General features: G+C 41.4%; 3 protein-coding genes across 8 annotated transcripts in view; 1 reads left to right on the top strand and 2 right to left on the bottom strand.

The window, feature by feature from the left end:
* LOC133630067 (lethal(3)malignant brain tumor-like protein 4) overlaps positions 1-784 on the bottom strand; it is an 11,750-nt gene extending 10,966 nt beyond the window's left edge. Inside the window, exon 1 of the mRNA XM_062021327.1 lies at positions 495-784. The gene's annotated coding sequence lies outside the window, so the exon portion shown is untranslated. The remainder of the gene's footprint in view (positions 1-494) is intronic.
* arhgap28 (Rho GTPase activating protein 28) overlaps positions 1-2,803 on the top strand; it is a 5,458-nt gene extending 2,655 nt beyond the window's left edge. For 3 of the 5 annotated variants that reach the window (XM_062021325.1, XM_062021322.1, XM_062021323.1), the window contains 6 exons: positions 302-379; positions 492-800; positions 881-1,096; positions 1,154-1,270; positions 1,334-1,461; positions 1,527-2,803. In XM_062021325.1, coding sequence (XP_061877309.1) covers positions 302-379; positions 492-800; positions 881-1,096; positions 1,154-1,270; positions 1,334-1,461; positions 1,527-1,647 — 969 coding nt within the window. In that variant the 3' untranslated portion in view covers positions 1,648-2,803. The remainder of the gene's footprint in view (positions 1-301; positions 380-491; positions 801-880; positions 1,097-1,153; positions 1,271-1,333; positions 1,462-1,526) is intronic. The other 2 variants (XM_062021324.1, XM_062021326.1) reach the window with 1 other exon arrangement.
* zbtb14 (zinc finger and BTB domain containing 14) lies at positions 1,821-24,147 on the bottom strand. 2 transcript variants are annotated; one of them, XM_062021335.1, is made up of 11 exons: positions 23,901-24,147; positions 19,323-19,387; positions 17,609-17,797; positions 17,370-17,540; positions 17,112-17,207; positions 16,896-17,039; positions 10,456-10,700; positions 10,308-10,393; positions 10,103-10,242; positions 4,526-4,621; positions 1,821-2,188 (listed from the first exon to the last, which is right to left on the bottom strand). In XM_062021335.1, exons 3-11 carry the CDS (start codon positions 17,795-17,797, stop codon positions 2,057-2,059), a joined length of 1,299 nt encoding a protein of 432 aa, XP_061877319.1. In that variant the 5' UTR covers positions 19,323-19,387; positions 23,901-24,147; the 3' UTR covers positions 1,821-2,056. The 2 variants fall into 2 exon arrangements, with proteins under 2 accessions (XP_061877319.1, XP_061877318.1); XM_062021334.1 differs by lacking the exon at positions 19,323-19,387 and having other exon boundaries at positions 1,825-2,188; positions 23,901-24,146.

Below are 24,147 nucleotides of genomic sequence, written 5' to 3'. Positions count from 1 at the left end.
GCTGATAAGTTCATCGTAAACAATGGTAACACGCAGGACTAGCAACATTTTAAAGCGTATGCAAAACTCAAAAAAGCTGACTATTCGTACTTCAAATGCAGCAATTTTGTGGAGTTAATGAAAAACAACATTAGGAGGTTGCCTACAGCCACACCTGTTAATGCAAATGTGAATTAATTGGTTATTTGTACTGTGTGTGTGTGTGGTTAATAGATTGATTCATTTACGGTATATACATACACCATTAGCTGTTAGCATCCTAACTCATGCTTTGTGTGTGTGTGTGTGTGCGTGTGTGCAGTTGTTGAGTGTTTTAGAGCAGAATGGCTTGCAGACAGAAGGTATACTCCGGGTGCCAGGATCAGCTGCTCGACTCAAGGTAACGCAACACAAACATTACAACCACTTCAACGGCACATATATATAAAATCATATTCAATGCAACATTGATCCACAGCTGAACGTGTGTGTGTGCGTGTGTTTGTGTGTAGTACCTGCGCAGAGAGCTAGACAGGTGTCCAGAGGGGTTCGACTGGTCCAAAGTGAGGCAGGTAGACGCTGCTGGTTTGCTCAAGCTTTTTATCCGAGAGCTGCCGACTCCTTTGCTGACACACACACACCTGCCGACTTACCAGGCTGTACTGGGTACCAACACACACACGTGCAGAGACACTAACAAACTAAAGCTGACAAGTGTGTGTGTGTGTGTTGGTGTAGGTGTGTCATCAGCTGTTCACCAGGTTCAGGCGCTGCAGATGTTGTCGTTGTTGCTTCCTGAGTCGCACAAAGAAACTCTGAGAGTGAGCGATGCCTCAAAGGCTCCGCCCCTTGACTCGCCTTGCCGCCATGGTTACAGACCCTCCTCCTCTGTGCCTCCTAGGCTCTGCTGGTGTTCCTCAGTAAGGTTGTCTCCCATCAGGACCAGAACAGGATGTCTCTCTGGAATGTCTCCATGGTCATGGCGCCCAATCTTTTTGCCCACCATCACCGTGGTAACAAGCACTCCTTGGCCAAGCAGCAGGAGGACATGGAGAAGGCGGTGGGCGGAGCCGACCTGGTACGTCTGATGGTGGTGAACCAGGACGTCTTGTGGACGGTGAGTCCGAGTAGCTGGATCCGGTTGTGCGTCTCGTTGATGTGCTTCCTGTGGCAGGTGCCCAACTTCCTACTGGCGCAGCTGAGACAAATGAATAAAGCGTCCAATCACAAACTTGGGCTGCCACGTCCTGGACGTCTGCTCAGGAGCAGAAACGACAAAAACAAGCAGCAGGTGAGACGTTTGACGAGGACGCTCACCTTTAATTTTTACTTGATGGCGCGTGTGTGTGTTCAGGTCACAGAGCTGTGTGACGGCGTCATCAAGGTTCACGCCCCTCTCCACACTAAAGTTTCCATGGCGATACAACTTGACAGACAGATGAGAGCCAGAGATGTCACCGCTCACTTTAAGTGTGACAACAGGTACACACACACACACGGAAAGTCCAAACATCATGTGACGAGGTCATGTGATCTCCCTCCCACAGTGGCGTCCAGCGTCTCTACGAAGTTGGAGGAAACATCGGCGAGCGTCGTCTTCACCCGGATTGTCTCCTTTTGGACGTTTACCACGTCAACCCTCGCTGCGATTGGCTGATCAAGCACTGACACACCCACTTTTGATCCTCTCATGATGTGTTGGTTCTTGCTGCTAAAAAGTGTCGTTTTCTACACTATGAATCCAATCCAATAACTTCAACGCACGCAAGCTTATGCAGTTCAGACCACCAATGCACTTTGAAAGGTGCTACTGTACGTCTAAAGCTCCAAAGGTTTGGCAGCCATATTTGAATTACACATGTTTCTTACATAAACTCGCCATGTTGTGTGATTAGATGTCCACTCTGCACAATTATTGTACATTTCTGCTCATTAAACTGAACAGATGTGTTTTATTTCAAGTAGAATCGAGCCAACTATGTACAAAGTTTGGTTTGGACTGAAAACATGGCACTTCTTTGCACGTTTTGACAGCCATTTAAAAAAACAAAAACAACTAGAGAGTCCAGTCCAGGTGTTAGGAGCAGCTCATATTGTCCATTTGTGACTCCTCGGCAGCCATGGCGGCCGCCTGCAGGGCATCTGTGTCGCTCTGGAGGAGTTTCCTCTCGCTGTGCATGTTGTTTTCGTGGCGCTTTAGATCGGACGCCTGCAAAACACAAACAACAGATGCGATAAAAGCATAGATAACATGCTTGAACGATACACGGGCCTCTCACTAGAGGGCAGCAGTGTTTAAACTAATCAACAGGCTGCTTGTTCGAGTACACAGGACAGAAGTTTCTGACAGGAATGAAAAGAAAAGCGGAGGAAAACTGGACTGTGCACATTCATTTCTGCGGTGTTGCTGTGAAGGGACTCACCTCCTAGGTACACACACACCTGTCCATCACTTGTCATCAAATTAATGGCGAGTGCACAAGTTATTATTTAAGGTTTTCAGGTGTGTGATTTTAACTTAATGAAAAAGACCCCCCGCCCCATCCCAACTGCTGGTTTTTCAACAATTGAACATGCAAAAATTAGCAAAAGAAAGCACCATTTAAAAATGATCAACAGAGTTTACATAAATACATACCCCATTCATCCAAATGAGTCACTATGTCTGTTTCAGTCACTGTGTTATTTAGTCACTACAGTAATTACAACTTGTGTTTACATCCACAGGAACCACATGGGTTAGCCTACTTTATACAGTATTTATAACCTTACCAGTGTTCACTTCACAGCCACAGATGGTTCATCTAATTATTTACACATTACTTTGGTTCATTCACACATTAATTTGGCATTTTTGCATTGATGGCTCTGACATGAGCCTTCCTGCCAAATTTCTGAGCAATTTGCATTTTCCTTTTTGTTCCAGCTTTTTTTTATAGCCAATTTCTGTCTCTTCGACTCCCCCTCCACTTCTAACTGCTCCAAATGCACAAATCATGAAGAGTACAATGTTTATTCTATTAGCTAACTTCCTTTATCTGAATAGCCATTTGTGATTTGTAGCATGAAATAACAAATATACTGCAGTCATGTTGTTTATGTTTCAAAATGATTAAACTATTCAATGTCAAAATATAAACAGTAGAAATAATGAACAAAATGTCAGCTACTGTCTTGTTCTAAAACACCAATGAAAATGAAATTTAGCATTTAGACAGGCTATACTGTAGCCAAAGTCATCACATGTCTGCCACAATCATGTGTGTTCTTAAATGTGTATTCCACGTATTCTATGTCGAGAGCAGTTTTGATTTGGGCTTACATGGTAAACAACTCAAATGAATGTTGTGGGCATTGTTTTAGCCAGACTCATACATTGTTGTCCGTGGCGACACCGTAGTCAGCAAGCGTCTTCTTTTTCTCTATCTTCTTGTTATGGGGCATTCATCCTCCGCTGTTGCCATTTCTAATATGAAGTAGCATAAAGTTCTAACTTGTATCTCGCTATGGAAGCGCTAAAAATTACCGGTGTAGTGGGTTTAGATAATTCACACATGGAACTTTAGTAATTAGAAAGTTCCGGTCGGACGGTTTTTCACGGGACACATTTCCGGCTTTGTTGCACTAGTGCGCCTCGGATGAGAAGATGCTGCTCCGTTGTTGATTGAAGTAAAGTCTGAATGTCATTAAAACAAATAGTTCCATCTTTTGACACTTCTTCCACTCCCGTCCTTGCACGCTACACCGGTACAACAAAGGTGAGCGACGTAAATAAGACCGCCCACAAAACGGCGCATCCTGAAGCGACTGTCAGAAAGCGACTTGAAGATGGTCTGTAAAACATCTATGCAACATTTTTACCAAAGAACCACCATTCCATTTTACGTAGACCACAAGGAAGTGTTTTCAATTTAGAAAAGAATAATAATAATATGACCCCTTCAATGCGCCCTATAATCCGGTGCGCATTTTGTATGGAAAAAAACAGACTAGACCCGCTCATTGGCAGTGCACCTTATAATCCGGTGCGCCCTATGGTCCGGAAAATACAGTAGTTAAGATACATAGCTTCAATTTTTAAGTTAATAATTTTGAATGGAAAACCATAGTTTTTACCACTGCAGCCGTAAACCCGAATGGACTATCAAAAAACGTACTCATTACGGGAAAACCGTAGTTGTTGGCAAGTATGGCAAAGAGACGGATCAAGATTTTAACACACATTGTAGGTCTGAAAAAACTAAGAAAAACGGAAAATAATTTTTGAATATTTTTACAGCAATAAAAAGATGGATTTCCAACTATAGACGGGAAAAATCACATGCCTGCATGCATTGTTTTTTACTCTTACTCGACAGTGCAGAGTGAATGTATTAAAAATGTATATTATTATGGCAACAGATTGACTGTGGGACGGTTTTTTTATCACCTTTGTTTTCAAAGAAGTACATTGGGTTGGACTTTTTAGAGGTGAAACCCCCCAAGCAGGAAATGTGGATGATAAAAACCAATGAGAAAGTGTTCAACATTAATGTGATGCAATCACCTTGGCGAAGGCTTTTGTGCAGGACGTACAGACGAACGGTTTTTCTCCCCTGTGTCTCCTCTCGTGGTCTTTTAGGTGAGACTTGTGTTTAAAAGCCTGCAAACATATGAGTGAGAGACAGACAGAAAGAAACAAGTTAGAGATGGGTGAGACAGACGGACAAACGTGAGACTGACAGGTGGATGAGAGACAGACAGGTTAGAGACAGGTGAGACAGACGGACGGGTGAGAGACAGAGACGAGCAAAGCACTGATAAACGGGTGAGCTACAGAGACGAGTGAGAGACAGGTGAGACAGACGGACGGTTGAGAGACAGAGACGAGCAAAGCACTGATAAACGGGTGAGCTACAGAGACGAGTGAGAGACAGACAGGTGAGACAGACAGACGGGTGAGAGACAGACAAACAGGTGAGAAATAGATAGATGAGAAACAGACAAGTGAGAGACAAACAACAGACAGACAGAAGGGTGAGAGACAGGAGCGAGAGACAGGCAAACAGGTAAGAGACAAAAAGAAAACAGATACGTAAAGACAGACAATGTCTGAAAGACAGACAGGTGAGAGACAGATTGGTGAGAGAGAAAGATGAACAAGAGACTGACAGACGGGTGAGAGACAAATGAGAAACAGACAGACAGGTAAGAGACAGGCAATGGGTGAGAGATAGACAGGTGAGAGACAGACAGACAGGTAAGAAACATACAGTGGGTGAAATACAGACAAGTGAGAGACAGGTAGGTGAGAAACAAAGATGAACAACAGACTGACAGACGGATAAGAGACAAAGACAAATGAGAGACAGACAGGCAGAAAGACAGACAGACGGGTATGAGTCAGACTGGTGAGAGGGACGAACAAGAGACTGACAGACAGTTGAGAGACAGACAATGGGTGAAAGTCCACCGGTTAGAGACAAAGACGAACAAGAGACTGACACATGGGTGAGAGAAAGACAAGCAGGTAAGAGACAGACAGGTGAGGGACATGCAGACAAACAGGTGTGGGACAGAAAAACAGGTGAGAGACAGACAAACAGGTGAAAGACAGACAGGTGGGGAAAAGAAAGACATGTGAAAGACAAACAGGTGATGGACCGAAAGACAAGTGAGAGACAGACAGGTGAGAGACAGACTGTTGCGAGGCATACAAACAGGTGACAGACAAACAGTTGAGAGACAGACAGGTGAAAGACAGACGGGTGAGAGACGGACAGAGAAATGGGAGAAAGACAGACAGGTGAGAGACAGACAGACAGACGGGTGAAAGACAGACAGGTGAGAGACAGACAGACGGTGAGAGACAGACAGAAGGGTGAGAGACAGACGGGTGAGAGACAGACAGACGGGTGGGAGATAGACAGACAGGTGACAGACAGGGGAAAGACAGATAGGTGAGAGAAAGACGGATACTACAAAGAGAAACATAGCCAGGACTTGTGATCTCGCCAGAAAGTAATTGTCTCTGGCCCCCTGCCTGCGAGAGGCAATGATGAGAGATATAGCAGATTAGTCTCGCTTAACAAGTGGTTGGCTAGCTACTGTAGGCAGAAGGGACTAACGTTTATTGATAACTGGCCCTCTTTCTGGGGCAAACCAGGCTTGCTGATGAGAGACGGCCTTCACCCTAACCAGGAAGGCGCCATCATCCTGTCTAGAAACATAGACTACTATTTAAGTCTCACTTGACTGACTACACTAGAGCAAGCCCGGTCACAGGCAATTACAATGTCTGTTAGTCCGGGTGAGGAGTCAGTTAAGCTAGAACTAGCCAGCGCCAGGCTGGATAATCCATGTACGCATAGCAATTCTCTTAGAATAATACACAATTCACATAATGTTTTTTCTGTTGTGTCTGTGTCAGGGGTGGACATGCATTCTACTGAGGTGGCAAATTATGATATGTCCAGTCTATTGCAGCACCAAGCAAACAATCGGAAAATTCCCGTCATATCAATTCCTAGATATGGTCGAAACTATTTAAAGTGCACTACGCATAATAAACGCAACATTGTTAATATTGCCACTACGGATAATCTTAACAAAAACTCGTCAAAACAGCCCAATACCTATAATATGGGCTTTTTAAACATAAGATCATTGTCTCCCAAGGCGTTATTGGTTAATGAGGTCATTAGAGACAACAATCTTAACGTCATTGGTCTTAGCGAAACCTGGCTCAAACCGGACGAATTTTTTGCGCTCAATGAGGCATCTCCTCCTAACTATACGAATGCGCATGTTGCCCGCCCTCTTAAAAGGGGAGGGGGTGTCGCACTAATATACAATGAAAATTTCAACCTTACCCCTAACCTAAATAATAAATATAAATCGTTTGAGGTGCTTACTATGAGGTCTGTCACACCGCTACCTCTCGACCTGGCTGTTATCTACCGCCCCCCTGGGCCCTATTCGGACTTTATCAGTGAATTCTCAGAGTTCGTTGCTGATCTAGTGACGCACGCCGACAATATAATCATAATGGGGGACTTTAATATCCATATGAATACCCCATCGGACCCTCAGTGCGTGGCGCTCCAAACCATAATTGATAGCTGTGGTCTTACACAAATAATACATGAACCCACGCATCGCAACGGTAATACAATAGATCTAGTGCTTGTCAGGGGTGTCACCACCTCCAAAGTTATGATACTTCCATATACTAAAGTAATGTCCGATCATTACCTTATAAAATTTGAAGTTTTGACTCTTTGTCAACAAGCTAATAATAATAATAACTGCTATAGCGGCCGCAACATTAATGCTGCCACAACGATGACTCTTGCTGACCTACTGCCTTCGGTAATAGCACCATTCCCAAATTATGTCGGCTCTATTGATAAACTCACTAACAACTTTGACGATGCCTTGCGCGAAATTATTGATAGTATAGCACCGCTAAAGCAAAAAAGGGCCCCTAAAAGGCGCACCCCATGGTTTACAGAAGAAATTAGAGCTCAGAAATTATCATGTAGAAAACTGGAACGCAAATGGCGCGCGACTAAACTTGAGGTTTTCCATCAAGCATGGAGTGATAGTTTAATAACTTATAAACGCATGCTTACCTTAGCTAAAACTAAATACTACTCAAATCTCATCCGCCTCAACAAAAACGATCCTAAATTTCTGTTTAGTACAGTAGCATCGCTAACCCAACAAGGGACTCCTCCCAGTAGCTCCACCCACTCGGCAGATGATTTTATGAATTTCTTTAATAAGAAAATTGAACTCATTAGAAAGGAGATTAAAGACAACGCATCCCAGCTACAACTGGGCTCTATTAACACAAATACGACTGTATATACGACGGACACTGCCCTCCAAAATAGTCTCTCTATTTTTGATGAAATAACATTAGAGGAATTATTACAGCGTGTAAGTGGGATAAAACAAACAACATGTTTACTTGACCCACTTCCTGGGAAACTTATCAAGGAACTGTTTGTATTATTAGGTCCATCAGTGTTAAATATTATAAACTTATCACTTTCCTCCGGCACTGTTCCCCTAGCATTCAAAAAAGCGGTTATTCATCCTCTGCTCAAAAGACCTAACCTCGATCCTGACCTCATGGTAAACTACCGACCGGTCTCCCACCTTCCGTTTATTTCCAAAATTCTCGAAAAAACTGTTGCACAGCAGCTAAATGAACACTTAGTGACTAACAATCTCTGTGAACCTTTTCAATCCGGTTTCAGGGCAAATCACTCTACGGAGACAGCCCTCGCAAAAATGACTAATGATCTATTGCTAACGATGGATTCTGATGCGTCATCTATGTTGCTGCTTCTTGATCTTAGCGCCGCTTTCGATACCGTCGATCATAATATTTTATTAGAGCGTATCAAAACACGTATTGGTATGTCAGACTTAGCCTTGTCTTGGTTTAACTCTTATCTTACTGACAGGATGCAGTGCGTCTCCCATAACAATGTGACCTCGGACTATGTCAAGGTAACGTGCGGAGTTCCCCAGGGTTCGGTTCTTGGCCCTGCACTCTTTAGTATTTACATGCTGCCGCTGGGTGACATCATACGCAAGTACGGTGTTAGCTTTCACTGTTATGCTGATGACACTCAACTCTACATGCCCCTAAAGCTGACCAACACGCCGGACTGTAGTCAGCTGGAGGCGTGTCTTAATGAAATTAAACAATGGATGTCCGCTAACTTTTTGCAACTCAACGCTAAGAAAACGGAAATGCTGATTATCGGTCCTGCTAGACACCAACATCTATTTAATAATACCACCTTAACATTTGACAACCAAACAATTAAACAAGGAGACTCGGTAAAGAATCTGGGTATTATCTTCGACCCAACTCTCTCGTTTGAGTCACACATTAAGAGTGTTACTAAAACGGCCTTCTTTCATCTCCGTAATATCGCTAAAATTCGTTCCATCTTGTCCACTAGCGACGCTGAGATCATTATTCATGCGTTCGTTACGTCTCGTCTCGATTACTGTAACGTATTATTTTCGGGCCTCCCTATGTCTAGCATTAAAAGATTACAGTTGGTACAAAATGCGGCTGCAAGGCTTTTGACAAAAACAAGAAAGTTTGATCATATTACGCCTATACTGGCTCACTTGCACTGGCTTCCTGTGCACTTAAGATGCAACTTTAAGGTTTTACTACTTACGTATAAAATATTACACGGTTTAGCTCCAGCCTATCTCGCCGATTGTATTGTACCATATGTCCCGACAAGAAATCTGCGTTCAAAGAACTCCGGCTTATTAGTGATTCCCAGAGCCAAAAAAAAGTCTGCGGGCTATAGAGCGTTTTCTATTCGGGCTCCAGTACTCTGGAATGCCCTCCCGGTAACAGTTAGAGATGCTACCTCAGTAGAAGCATTTAAGTCCCATCTTAAAACTCATTTGTACAATCTAGCCTTTAAATAGACCCCCCCTTTTTTAGACCAGTTGATCTGCCGTTTCTTTTCTTCTCTCCTCTTCTCCCCTGTCCCTTGCGAGGGGGAGTTGCATAGGTCCGGTGGCCATGGATGAAGTGCTGGCTGTCCAGAGCCGGGACCCCGGGTGGACCACTAGCCTGTGCATCGGTTGGGGACATCTCTGCGCTGCTGACCCGTCTCCGCTCGGGATGGTTCCCTGTTGGCCCCGCTGTGGACTGGACTCCCGCTGATGTGTTGGATCCACTGTGGACTGGACTTTCACAATGTTATGTCAGACCCACTCGACATCCGTTGCTTTCGGTCTCCCCTAGAGGGGGGGGTTACCCACATATGCGGTCCTCTCCAAGGTTTCTCATAGTCATTCACCGACGTCCCACTGGGGTGAGTTTTTCCTTGCCCGTATGTGGGCTCTGTACCGAGGATGTCGTTGTGGCTTGTACAGCCCTTTGAGACACTTGTGATTTAGGGCTATATAAATAAACATTGATTGATTGATTGATTGATACTGTAGGTGAGAGACAGACAGATACTGTAGGTGAGAGACAGACAGATACTGTAGGTGAGAGACAGACAGACAGATACTGTAGGTGAGAGACAGACAGATACTGTAGGTGAGAGACAGACAGATACTGTAGGTGAGAGACAGACAGAACACAGACCTTTTCACACATCTGGCAGGCAAACGGCCGCTCGTTGCTGTGGACTCGCTCGTGTTTTTTCAGGTCTGGCGCTCGGATGAAGGACTTCCCACAAACATCACATCTGTAGGGCTTGAAGCCCGTGTGTATCTTCAGGTGTTCTGGGACAGACAGGTGAGGGCGGAGTCACAAAGAACAACCAAATCACTGGGTGACAAGTTTTTACCTTTCAGGTGAGCGTGGGTAGTGAAGGCTTTAGAGCAGATCTCACACGCAAAAGGACGATCGGCCGAATGGAGCTTCTCGTGTTTCCTAAACATGGCCGACTTTGGTTAGCGTGGTGTGCGAATGTCCGCTGCGAAGGTTTCCCCTACCTGAGTCTGGACTCGTCCAAGAAGGTCTTGGCGCACACGTGACACGCCAGCTGCTCTCGGTGCCCGTAGAGGAGATATTCAAACTTCATGTCCGCCGTCGCTGTGGCCCAACCGGGCGGCTGCTCGTCTTTGACCTCGCCCATGCTGTCTGCAAATGTTAGCGTCTGGGTGGCGTGGTGATCTGCTCCCAGTTCTTTTGGCTCCGTCTCCATCTCCGTCCCCACGTCTTGGTCATAGCAGGACACCTGGGGGACATGTGAGTCTTGTTCAGAGGTTCTCCATCTTTTACCACCTGAAACATACTCCGGCTTTCCATCACGGTTTAATTTTGTCGTGTGTATACCCCATTTGCGGGTATAATGTCAAATGTTATTTTAACAGTTTTTTGTTCAATCTTTGGTTAATATATTTTGACAATCCATGGTCTAATTCAGGGGTGTCCAAATTTTTGGCAAGGGGGCCGTTCTATTTGTGTGTGTGTGTGTGTGTGTGTGTGTGTATATATATAATATATATATATATATATATATATATATATATATATAATATATATATATATATATATATATATATATATATATATATATATATATATATATATATATAATCCCTTGACAGCCCTAATATATATATATATATATATATATATATATATATATATATATACAGTATATGTATGTACCGTATATATATATATATACATATATATATACACATACATACATACACATATATATATATGTGTATATTTATGTATATATTAGGGCTGTCAAGGGATTATTTTTAATCAGATTAATCACACTCTTGAGTTGTGATTAATCATGATTAATCACAGGTTATAACTCACTTGCATATTTAAACTGTGCTGAGAAAAATACCCTATATTTAGACACAAGTGCAACTTTGTTGTCAGGAGCTAATCAAAGCATGTTTTTAACGTTTTACTCAACTGCAAGGCATTCATTTGCTTAAAACTTGGTGACAGTAAGTACAGTAAGAATTAACAGCACATTTTGAAAGTATTTGCAATGATATAGCAAACAAAGTACGGATAGTAAACACACCCATAAACAACTTTATATAGTGCAGTATTTACATCTGAATTTACTATTCCTTTAAAAAATAAATAGGCATATCATATAATGTTATTTGCATCCTTTAAGTGCATTAAAAATAAGATGAGTCAAATAAACATCTTGAATAGATTGTATTTTACACCCTCACCGCTGTTTAAAATGGGTACAGTAGATAGCAAGTTATGTATAAAGTGTCAGGCAGCTGACGGAAGTTTTATTCATTTACTGTGGAAATGTCAGTGTATAAGAGTTGTGGTCTGTTGTGAGAATTGTCTTGTTTGTCCATACTAGGCCAGCATAGGTCATATGAGGTGCGTCGCCAGACCTGCTAATGTTAGCCAAGTTATCTTATGTGTGTTGAAAGGGAAATGGCTGAGGGGAGTCGTGTATGGAACAAACTCAGCTTCCTCGCTAACATGGTATGGTGTCTCAGTTAAGGACTACACGCCTACATTCACCAAGGAATAGAAAGTAAATCATCTCAAGATCCCCATCATATCTATTCCTAAATGTGATCAAAATTATTTAAGGCACACTACACAAAATAAACGTAACGGTAATAATATCAGTACTACGGATACCATTAACAAAAATCCCTCAAAACAGCCCACTACCTATAATATGGGCTTTTTAAACACCAGATCATTGTCTCCCAAAACGTTATTAGTTAATGAGGTCATTAGAGACAACGATATTAACGTCATTGGTCTTTGCGAAACTTGTGCGGCAGCAGTGTTTATGGATCTAACTAAAGCATTTGACACTATTAATCACAATATTTTAATCAAAAAACTAGAACGATATGGCATCAGAGGGTTAGTCTTAAACTGGATAAGTAGTTATCTAACAAACAGGAAACAATACGTGAAGCTAGGCAAACACACGTCTACAACGCTAAATATATCCTGTGGTGTACCTCAGGGATCAATACTAGGACCTAAATTATTCAATCTCTATATAAATGACATTTGTAAAGTTACAAAAGATTTAAAGTTAGTATTATTTGCGGATGATACAAGAGCGTTTTGCTCAGGAGAGAACACACAGAAGCTAATACAAATAATAACAGAAGAAATTAACAAATTAAAAAGATGGTTTGACAAAAATAGACTATCGTTGAGTCTCAGTAAAACTAAGATAATGCTATTTGGTAACAGTAGAAGAGAAAGTCAAACACAAATACAAATAGATGGAGTAGAAATTGAAAGAGTAAATGAAACTAAATTTCTAGGTATAATGATTGATGATAAATTGAACTGGAAATCTCATGTAAAAAATATACAACATAAAGTAGCGAGAAACACATCAATAATGAATAAAGCAAAACATGTTCTAGACAAAAAAATCACTACATATTCTCTACTGCTCGCTAATGTTACCATATCTGAGTTACTGTGTAGAAATATGGGGAAATAACTACAAAAGTACACTTCATTCACTAACAGTGTTACAAAAAAGATCAGTTAGAATAATACATAATGTTGAATATAGAGAACATACAAACCCTTTATTTATTGAATCAAAAATACTGAAATTCCATGACATAGTGAATTTGCAAACAGCTAAAATTATGCACAAAGCAAACTATAACCTGCTACCCAAGAATATAACAATTCTTCTCAAAAAAAGAGGAGAAATATAATCTTAAAGAAAAACGTAATTTAAAACATTTGTATGCACGTACAACACTTAAGACCTTCAGTATATCAGTATGTGGAATTAAATTATGGAATGGATTAAGCAAAGCAATCAAACAATGTACTAATATGATCCACTTCAAGAAACTCTTCAAACTTAAAGTGTTTACAAAGTACAAAGAAGAAGAACCATGACAAACATTCTCAATTTATTTCATCCATTCATTCATTCATTCTTAAAGTAATCTTACTTATCTCATCATATGAAATATGACTTACTTCACCAAATATTATTATTAAATTATTACTATTATTTATTTATTTATTTTTATTGTGATTACTTATGGAGTTTATTGCGAATAAATTGTGAACAGGAAGTGAACAAAAAGTTTTAGCAACTGTTATGTAAAGAAAAGGAGTAGGATTAAATAAGCTCTGCTTCTTCCTACTCCTTTTCGAACATGTTGAAAAGAGAAACTAGAAATTGGGATGTATCATGTTGTATGCTTGCATGTTCGAAATAAACTCAAACTCAAACTTGGCTAAAACCAGATGACGTTTTCCCGCTTAATGGGGAATCTCTTCCTAACTATACGAGTGCACATATTGCCCGTCCCCTTAAAAAGGGTGGAGGGGTCGCAATATCCAATGACAATCTTAACCTTACCCCTAAGTGAAGTAATAAATATAAATCATTTCAGGTGCTTACTATGATGTCTGTCACACCGCTACCTTTCTATCTGGTTGTTATCTATCGTCCCCCTGGGCCCAATTCAGACTTTATCAGTGAATTTTCAAAGTTTGTAGCTGATCAAGTGACGCACGCAGATAATATAATTATAATGAAGGATTTTAATAACCATATGAATACACCGTCAGACCCTCCGTGCGTGGCGCTCCAGACTATAATTGATAGCTGTGGTCTTACACAAATAATAAATGAACCCACGCATCACAACGGTAATACGATAGACCTAGTCCTTGTCCGGGGTGTCACCATCTCCAAAGTTATGGTACTCCTGTACACTAAAGTAATGTCCGATCATTACTTTATAACATTTGAAGTTCTGACTCATTGTCAAGAAGTTACTAATTCCCAATGCTTTAGCAGCCGCAACATTGATGTTGTCACAACTACGACTCTTTTTGGCCTACTGCCTTCGGTAATGTGGGCTCTATCGATATAACCTCACGAACAACTTTAATGATGCCCTGTGCAACACCATTGATAGTATATCACCGCTAAAGCCAAAAAAGGCCCCTAAAAGGCGTACCACCTGGTTTACAGAAGAAACCAGACCTCTTCAACTATCATGTAGAAAGCTGGAACGCAAATGGCACCGACTAAACCTGAGGTTCAGTTCTTGGCCCTGCACTCCTTAGCATCTACATGCTGCCGCTAGGTGACATCATACGCAAATACAGTGTTAGCTTTCACTGTTATGCTGAAGACACCCAACTCTACATGTCCCTAAAGATGACCAACACGCCAGATTGTAGTCACCTGGAGGCGTGTCTAAATGAAAATAAACAATGGATGTCTAGCAAGCAATTCCATTCCATTCCTCTTTGCATCAGTTAGTGACGTCTCTGCGCTGCTGACTTGTCTACGTTCAATATGATCCCCTGCTGGTCTCCCAATGGACTGGACGTTCACATGAAGTCGGGACCCGGGGTGACCACTCCTTATGCATCCGTCGGTGACGTCTCTGCGCTCCGATGTGTCTACATGCAAGAGGATCCCCTGTTGACCCCACTATGGACTGGACTCTCACATTATTAACCGTATCCACTCGGCATCCATTGCACCGGTCACCCAGGGGGCGATCCCCACATCTATTGTCCCTTCCAAGGTTTCTCGTTGTTCCCAGTCGGTTGAGTTTTTTCTTGCCCTGATGTCTGATTGTGGTTTGTGCAGCCCTTTGAGACATTTGTGATTAAGGGCTATATAAGTCAACTTTGATTGATTGATTGATTGATTGATTGATCGATAATGACAATATGAAAAGTTATTTTTTTTATTACTATTTTTCAAATGTATTAAAAATAAAAAACTTCAAAATCACAAAGCGAAGTAATCACCGCTTTTTCTCAATACTTTGTTGATGCACCTTTGGCAGCAATTACAGCCTCAAGTCTTTTTGAATAGATTGGCAAAGGTTTGGCACACCTATCTCTGGGCAGTTTTACTCATTCCTCTTTGCAGAACCTCTCAAGCTCCATCAAATGAGATGTGAAGCATTGGTCTTCATCCAGGATGTTTCTGTACATTGCTGCATTCATATTTCCCTCTATCCTGACTAGTCTCCCAGTTCCTGACGCTGATAAACATCCCCACAGCATGATGCTGCCTCCACCACACTTCACTGGAGGGATTGTATTGGCCTGGTGATGAGCGGTGCCTGTTTCCTCCAAACATGACGCCTGGAATTCATGCCCAAGACTTCAATCTTTGTCTCATCACACCAGATATTTTTTTCTGATGGTCTGAGAGCCTTTCAGGTGCATTTTGGCAAACTGTTTTACTAAGAAATTGTTTCCTTCTGGCCACTCTATCGTACAGGCCTGATTGATGGAATACTGTATATATATTTGTCCTTCTGGAAGGTTCTCTTCTCTCCACAGAGGAATGCTGTACCTCTAACAGAGTGACCATCGGTTCTTGGTCACCTTCCTGACTCGACTAAGATGAATGCAGCAATGTACAGAGACATCCTGGACGAAAACCCACACTTCCCATCCAACATGATGGAGCTTGAAAAGGTGCTGCAGAGAGAAATGGCCGAAATTGCCCAAAGATAGGCGTGCCGAGTTTATGGCATCGTATTCAAAAAGGCTGTAATTTCTGCCAAAGGTGCATCAACAAAGTATTGAGCAAAGGCTGTGAATACTTATGTAGATGTTATTTTTTAAATACATTTTCATGACGGGGTATTGTCTGACAAGAAAAAATTATTTATTCCATTTTGGAACAAGGCTGTAACACAACAAATGTGGAAAAAGTGAAGCGCTGTGGAAACTTTCCGGATGCACTGTAACTGTGGTAAGTTCAAAGACTCTCGTTAAAACTTTAAAACAGAGGCGTCACAATTTTTTTTTTCCGTATTATCCATTGTATATCAGCTAATCCGTATTTAAAATTCTGAAGTAAAGGAAAACTTGACCAATTTATAATCATATTTAAGTGAATATTGACAGGTTTATTTAAATGTATATTCTGGCCACTTTATTATAAAGTTGTTGAAACATTTTTTTGTTTAAACAAAACCAGATATGTTCTATACGTTATCTTTATTTCTGCTAGGTCATCTTTAAAAAGTTAAAAACCTATAATTAACATTTTACATGTGTTTTAAAAAGATAGTTTTAACTAAATCCTTGCAATAATACATTTTTTTAGTGTATGTAAACATATCAAGTGTGTGTGCATGGGGCGGCGACGTTGGGTTTAGGGTGGGTTGGGGGCCCCTTAGAAGTCTTGTGTATGGGTTCCCAGAATTTAGTGCTACGCCCTTGATTGAGAATATTATATATCCTTATTACCTATCTATTAAGGGTTTTGTGTACTTTGTCATATTTCCTGGTCAGTCTATTGATTAATTTGAGCACTGCTGCCACCTAGCTGGAGGTGTGTGTGTATCGTTCAAGCATGGATAAAAGACACTCTTACTAAAAGTCCACCTGCCTCTAATGGGCTTGTGTGTTTCAAAGTTTTAAGTGTGTGTACCTTGTGTACATCCTCATTGACCAGCTCTTTCAAAATGGCCTCCTGAACACGAAGCGCCGCATTGGGAGACTTATCTAGGTCCTGATTGGCCGCGGCCCCAACGAGGTCATCCGCGGCATGCGGGTCCTCGTGCTCCCCGAGCCCCTGCACAAGCCATTAATAATTGCAGTGAAATTACAGTATTGAAGCAAAACGATAGTACTTGCCATACAGTACCTCTGCCTCAGCAGCTAGTTGCGCCTCAGGGGGCAGCGCCATTTTTACAATGTCAAAAGGAAATTTGTCTTTATCCTCAGACGACATGTCCCGTTTCTGCAGGAACAAATATCTGTTTGAAAATCTGCTCATGCTACTGCGGCGTCCCTAAAGGTTATTTTCCATGACATCACCCATTTCTCTTGTAATCACATGTTGGTCATGTGATCTCTTCCCCAGCTTACACAGACAGAATCAGCTATTAAGCCACAGGCGTACCTGCGAGCAGAGCTTGTCCAGGAAACGGATGCCGAGGATTTGTCCCGATGACATCATCAGGTTGATGTCTCTCTTCTTGATGGAGATCTTGGCTGTGTACATGTAGTTCAACACCTCCTCAAAGATGTCGGAGCGGATAAAGTCGATCTCGATTACAGACGAGTTGTCCACCTGCACAAACAAGACAGACATTAAGTACAAGATTTTATTCCAATCAGACGCGCGTGTTGTCAAAGTACCTCGTGTTTCTTGAAGAGTTTCTTGAAGTAGTTGGAGCACGCCGCCAGGACGCAGCGGTGAGCCCGGAACTTGACGTCTTCGACCACCACGGCGATGTCGCAGTGGTCGCCTTCTAGCCGCTGCTCGTTCAGCAACTTGAGGAAAATGTTCTTGTGCTCGTCGTCTACGTACTTCACCGTCTCTGCCATCTGGACACACGTGCACATGACAGAGATCCACTATGGTAATGGTTTTAGTGTATATGGAACATGCATACAATTACAATATAGGTCATTTTGTATGAATATTATTATTAAGTAACACATTTGAATTTACTGGCTTTATAATTGTGCTTTCATTTCCTTTGTGGTTACATTTGAAATAAAAGTTGAAAGAAAAGAAGAGATGGACATAATATTTGGTCATTTAGAACATGTGTCAAAGTCATGGCCTGGGGGCCAGATCTGGCCCACCACATTGTTTTATTTGGCCCGGGAAAGCCTGGAAATAATGTACGTAAATATTTCTCACTGAACGTATTTGTTTGTGTGACATAAAAATTGCATGGACTGCATTTATTTAAATGTCTTTTAAACTTTAATGTTATCTGATTATGCAAAAACATTCTATTTACATATATTTCCCCAAAAAATATGTCAAAATAGAAAGAAAAATTAAATTCATCAAAAAAATTATACGCATCAGCAATTGTGTAATAATATCATGAGGTGATTATACATTGAAATTCATATATTATTCACTACATTTTGTTATTCTTATATCCAGACTTGTGTGTTTACTTCCGTACCGGATGGTCAAATTGTCAGACGCTGTCACGTGACAACCTCTGAGGAAGAAACCGTCAGGTACGGAAGTAAACACACCGGTCTAGATATAAGAATAACAAATTGCATAATTTTTTGAAAACCTAATGAACCTCTTTGGACATTATTCACTGTTACAAATGGCCGTCTGAGGGCAATGTGGCCCTAAATGAAAAGGAGTTTGACGCCCCTGATTTAGAATGAATGGAGTGCAATACTTGGCTGCAACCAGCAGAGGTCCAATTGCTTGAATTCCAATTAAGTTTGCCAAGTAAAGAAGAAAATGGCATCAACTATATATATTGTTATAGTTGAACACATCTAATCTCAGCAACATTAACCCCAACATTGTGTAGACCACAATACAACATTTCTCTCTACCAGACTCTGGTTTCCACTTACGTGGACATTATGCTGCCAATGAGTGGTGGAGACAGAGTATAACACTTCAAGTTAGATCCAAAATGGCTGAAAACATCCAAAACTTTCAACATGTTTTTGTTTTTATAGTCATTGGGTCCCAAAGAGCCCAAATAGCCAAGATAAATAAAAAATGCATGACATACAAAATGTTGTTTGATAGGAGGCTACTCTGGTTAAAGTGTGTGTATCTTTATTTCTATTAACCAGGGGTGTCCAAACTACAGCTTGTGGCAAAGTGCGGCCCGCCGGCGTCTACAGCGTGGCCCACGAGACCTCACAAGTTTAATAAGGAGTATGGCCCACAATGTCTTGTGGATACTTTCAATTGTCCTAAAATGTAGTCACTTTAAACAGGTTGCCATTCTGTGGACAATGATTGTAAAGTTGGTAAATGACTCAGTTTTACTCTGAGGTTTTAGGAGCTTAGCATCCATTTTTGTGAACCAATTCAAACACCCATTCCCACTGGTGGTACAAATAAACTAACCTGACTCTCGCCAGATCCTTGTAGTTCGCTGAGCTCCACACAAGGATCGAGGGCAATGCAAACTCCTTCAAAATAGCAAAAAAATAATGAACCAATCAGGATCGCCGGGCGGGATTTCATAGATGTGACATAGCGCCGAAGCGACTGTTTGATTCAAACAACAATGGCGGCATGCAGTGAGGAGTCATGTGCTGACATTGATTCTGCTATTGCAACTGTTTTGTCAAATCTATCGAATAATATTCTTTAAAAGATGAACAGAGAACGGGTTTGAAGGCATTCATCGTTTGCAAGGATGTTTTGGCTCTTCTTCCGACCGGGTTTGGCAAGAGCTTGATATACCAAATCGCTCCACTGGTGGTGATGGAAATGGGACGAGTGCAGAACCCATTCGTTATAATTGTTTCCCAGCGTCGCTCTCTTCAGCGTCACGGGTTGATTTCGATGTGAGTGGTTGAAGTAGCACGTCATTCAGGATAACGGACAAGTGGTTTATCCAATCACATACAATGATTTTATTTACAAGGCCCGCCATCTGAAATACATCTCCTATTGAGAAGTCCCAGATCAATGTGTGGAGCTCAGCGAAATACAAGGATCTGGTGAGAGTCAGGTTACAAATAAACTACATCCAACACAGAAAGTTAAAACACGTGGTCTCACATAACACACAGCTTGCTTACTGAATTCTGAGGACATTTAAAAAAATGTCCAAGCACTATACACAATTTAAAATGACACCCATTTAAATCCACTACCAAGCCTGATGGGCAAAACACTCTCTCCACACTTTGACATGTTTTGTTGGCCAGCGTCATTCTGCTGTGTTTTATTTCGGACGGGTGAAGCAAGACAAAAAGGAAGAAGAAATGGACGATGGAAGCAAGCCGCTCAACAGCATTTTAGCTGTTTGATATTTCTGATTGATTACAAAACTTTAAAAGAGGTCACCACATGAGTAAACAAGGTACCGTGGTTCTTCTTCTTCTTTCAGCATCATCAGGAGTGATGGTAGCTGCCAGGAACTTGTCCTGAAACTTGTGGACAACAACTTGTCTACTCTCTTGTGGGGTTCCGTGTGTTTATGTGTGTGTGTGGATGCGTGTGTTATCTTTGTATGTAGAGGTTCACATACTGTCTGAACATTTAATGTTTTATCGTTTGATCTTCATATTGTAGTGTCGTCACAGTCTGATGCTGGGTTAATAACAGTTAGGTGTTGTTTTTCAGTCAGCTATTGCTGGCTCAAATCAATGCAAACTGATGTAACTCTTATCATTTGCTGATAATATTGTGAATCCTACATTCTTTATTTTCGGCACAAATGTTTGATGTTACAATCAACGCTCTGCTGTCTGGCAAAAAAAAAAAGTGTTGTAATGTGTGTATCTGTGTGTGTGTGTGTTGTGTGTATTCGTGTGTGTACGCGTGCACATCCATATTACAGCGTATTGGGTTTTACCGCAGGTTTAACTGTATTTTTAAATGTTTGGCAAACTTCCCTTTTCAGTTTGCTATGAAATTAATATGCAGAATTAAATCATTGTGATCGCCGATTTCGTGTAAAATCAGATGTGTAAAATCGATCAGCACGAGCAAACAGGCACCAGATCAGCAGCACACGGAGTTGGAATAAACATAACAATTAAAAAAAAAAAAAATGTTCCCCCTAAAACTGGAGTTAGTGTAATAATTTCAATATGAAATTTATTTAGATGCTTTATCTAATTACTTACTATATATATATATATATTAGGGGTGTGGGAAAAAATCGATTTGAATTCGAACCGCGATTCTCACGTTGTGCGATTCAGAACCGGTTCTCATTTTTTAAAAATAGATTTTTTTTTTTAATTGATTTTTTTTAATCAATCCAACAAAACAATACACAGCAATACCATAACAATGCAATCAAAGTCCAAAACCAAACCCGACCAAGCAACACTCAGAACTGCAATAAACAGAGCAAGTGAGGAGACACAAACACGACACAGAACAAACCAAAAGTAGTGAAACAAAAATGAATATTATCAACAACAGTATCATTAGTTACAATTTCAACACAGCAGTGATTAAAAATCCCTCATTGCCATTATCATTAGACATTTATAAAAAAAAATTAAAAAAAGAACAATAGTGTCACAGTGGCTTACACTTGCATCGCATCTCATAAGCTTGACAACACACTGTGTCCAATATTTTCACAAAGGTAAAATAAGTAATATTTTTGGTTCATTTAATAGTTGAAACAAATTTACATTATTGCAATCAGTTGATAAAACATTGTCCTTTACAATTATAAAAGCTTTTTACAAAAATCTACTACTCTGCTTGCATGTCAGCAGACTGGGGTAGATCCTGCTGAAATCCTATGTATTGAATGAATTGAGAATCGTTTTGAATCGGGAAAAAAAAATCATTTTTGAATCGAGAATTGTGAATTGAAAAAAAAAATCCATTTTGAATCGAATCGTGACCCCAAGAATCGATATTGAATCGAATCGTGGGACACCCAAAGATTCACAGCCCTAATATATAGTATCTATGTACCACATTTATAATATTATATTATATATGTATATGATAATGTTTTACATATTATTATATTAATATATGTAAAGGGAAAAAAGAAATGTCTGCTTTCCACCCGGCCAAATTTTTTTCGCCCAATGTGGCCCCTATAGTTAAAAAGTTTGGACATCCTGCTATAAATCAACACAGTGGCGTGCCGTCACTAGAGGCAGGGGAGGCACGGCCTCACCTGCCATCATGGAAAGAAAAAAAAAGTAAAAAGAAAAAAAAAATTATTAAATTGTTATATGTATCCAGTGATAATACTAAAGTTATTTTCCATTTAACTTCACCAGTTTTAGATTATTTTTATTTTTATTTTTACATTTGCCGTTCAAATACTGAGAAGAGACGGTGCGGTGATCAGCAGCCAGTTGAGGCACGTCACTGATTTGTGCCTCAACATGGATTGTGCGCAATGACTCGGCTAACTGCTGGCCTGCTGTGCAGTGAGACTGTATTGCTATATGAATTATATTATACATTTCCATAGTTTAGTTAGCTGAGGTATATAATGTACAGTGTATTTTGTCAACATCTGTATGTGTGTAAAGTATTTCTTGTGCTGAGCGATCATAAAACTGGAGGCTCGTCTCATAACCCCGCCTCCTGGTGCCAAGCATCTCCGCCGCAGAATGCACCGCCCGACGGGAGCGCCGCGGCCACACCAACCAAAGCCCACACCCAAACCCTCCACGTGCAAGACCGAATCCACCCAAAAAAAGTCACTTAACAAGAAGCCAAAAAGTGCAAAAACAACAATGCTCGCGCTGCAGGAGCCGCGAACGACCGCAGGGACACAACATTAGGTACACCTGCACTGCAGGTTCATATGTTTGTAAACCTGACTGTGATGATAGATAGATAGATAGATAGATAGATAGATAGATAGATAGATAGATAGATAGTACTTTATTGATTCCTTCAGGAGAGTTCCCTCAGGAAAATTTTAATTCCAGCAGCAGTGTACAAAATTGTAAAAAGTAAAAAGTAAATAATGGGGGTATACATGGAGACAAAATAGAAAAATATTACAATAGAATAAAAATAAAAAGCAACGATGAGAATAAAAATTTAACTGTACAATAAGAATATAACAAGAGAAACTAGGCAGTAGTGACCATGTTATGAAAAAGTATTTCACTGTTATTGTTTTGTTGATGCAGTCGTGCCTCACCAGACATTAACCTCACCGCACGCCACTGAATCAACATCATCTAATAACATTTGGTCAAAATCCTATCTTTCGTGGACTAAAATGTGGATTTTTATTAAAAAGTAACAAAACAAAATTTATTTAGGACTTTATAATCCAAACCGTGGTGCTAGTCATGATGCTAAAATGTAAACAACCTCCACGTTAACATGTTGGAGCGCGAGTACGCGCCTGAGAGCGTGTGTGTGTGTCTTCACGTGACGTCACGAGGGGCAAGTTGCAACCAGCTAGCAATTAGCATAGAGCGGCTATTGCTCTAGTGCTAAAAGTCAAAGTAGGTCCGTGAAACCGCACCAGGAATATCCAAGGGGACATTAAGAGGTTCAGTAAAAGAGGGACCATACGAGCCCGGAATGGAAATGTAAACGTTTTCGTGTTAACAGCATCTTGTTCGTCAGTGCCAAGGAGCTCAGTAAGGTTAACATGACGAGCCATTACGTTGAACAAACAGCAGGCCATGAAACAGTCGCCCTGGATCACAATGGACTTATCCAGGCAGAAATCCGGGACTGTTAGGGACATTAGGCTGGTGTTTGTCTTGTTAAAAGGCGGGCGTGCGGCCTGGTGCTCCCACAGGGCACAAAATGGCGATTTCCTCCAAGCGTCCGCCATTCTCGTTCGTTTCAAACTCGTCTGCGCGCGGCCGGCTCGCGGGCTCATCCCGGGAGCGAGACACAGGCACGCGGGCAACACGAACGAGAGGACACGCGAGCGAGCGGCCATGAGCGGCTCGAGAACGCGCAGCCATCCCCGCCGAGTAGAGCGAGCAGGGCGCGGGCGAGGGCTCTTACCTCACTACGAGCCGGTGTCAGCAGGCTCTTTGGCTCGGCTCTCTTAACGTAGGCGCGGGAACACTTTGACCGCTTGTTGTTGCTGTTATTGTGTTGTTGTTTTTGTTGTTGTTGCCGAGGACGAGCACAGGGCTGAGGCCGCGCTTTGCGCTTGCTCGCTCACTGCGGGGGCACGTAGAGATCCCGGACTGAGCGCCGGCTCATCACGCATGCGCACAGGCCTTCGGCGATATGTTCACGTGGTGTC

The sequence above is a fragment of the Entelurus aequoreus genome, linkage group LG15, assembly GCF_033978785.1.
Source record: "Entelurus aequoreus isolate RoL-2023_Sb linkage group LG15, RoL_Eaeq_v1.1, whole genome shotgun sequence".
NCBI classification, from domain to species: Eukaryota; Metazoa; Chordata; class Actinopteri; order Syngnathiformes; family Syngnathidae; genus Entelurus; species Entelurus aequoreus.
The sequence above is the reverse complement of the archived record's forward strand: the minus strand, read 5'-3'. Positions and strand labels throughout refer to the sequence as shown.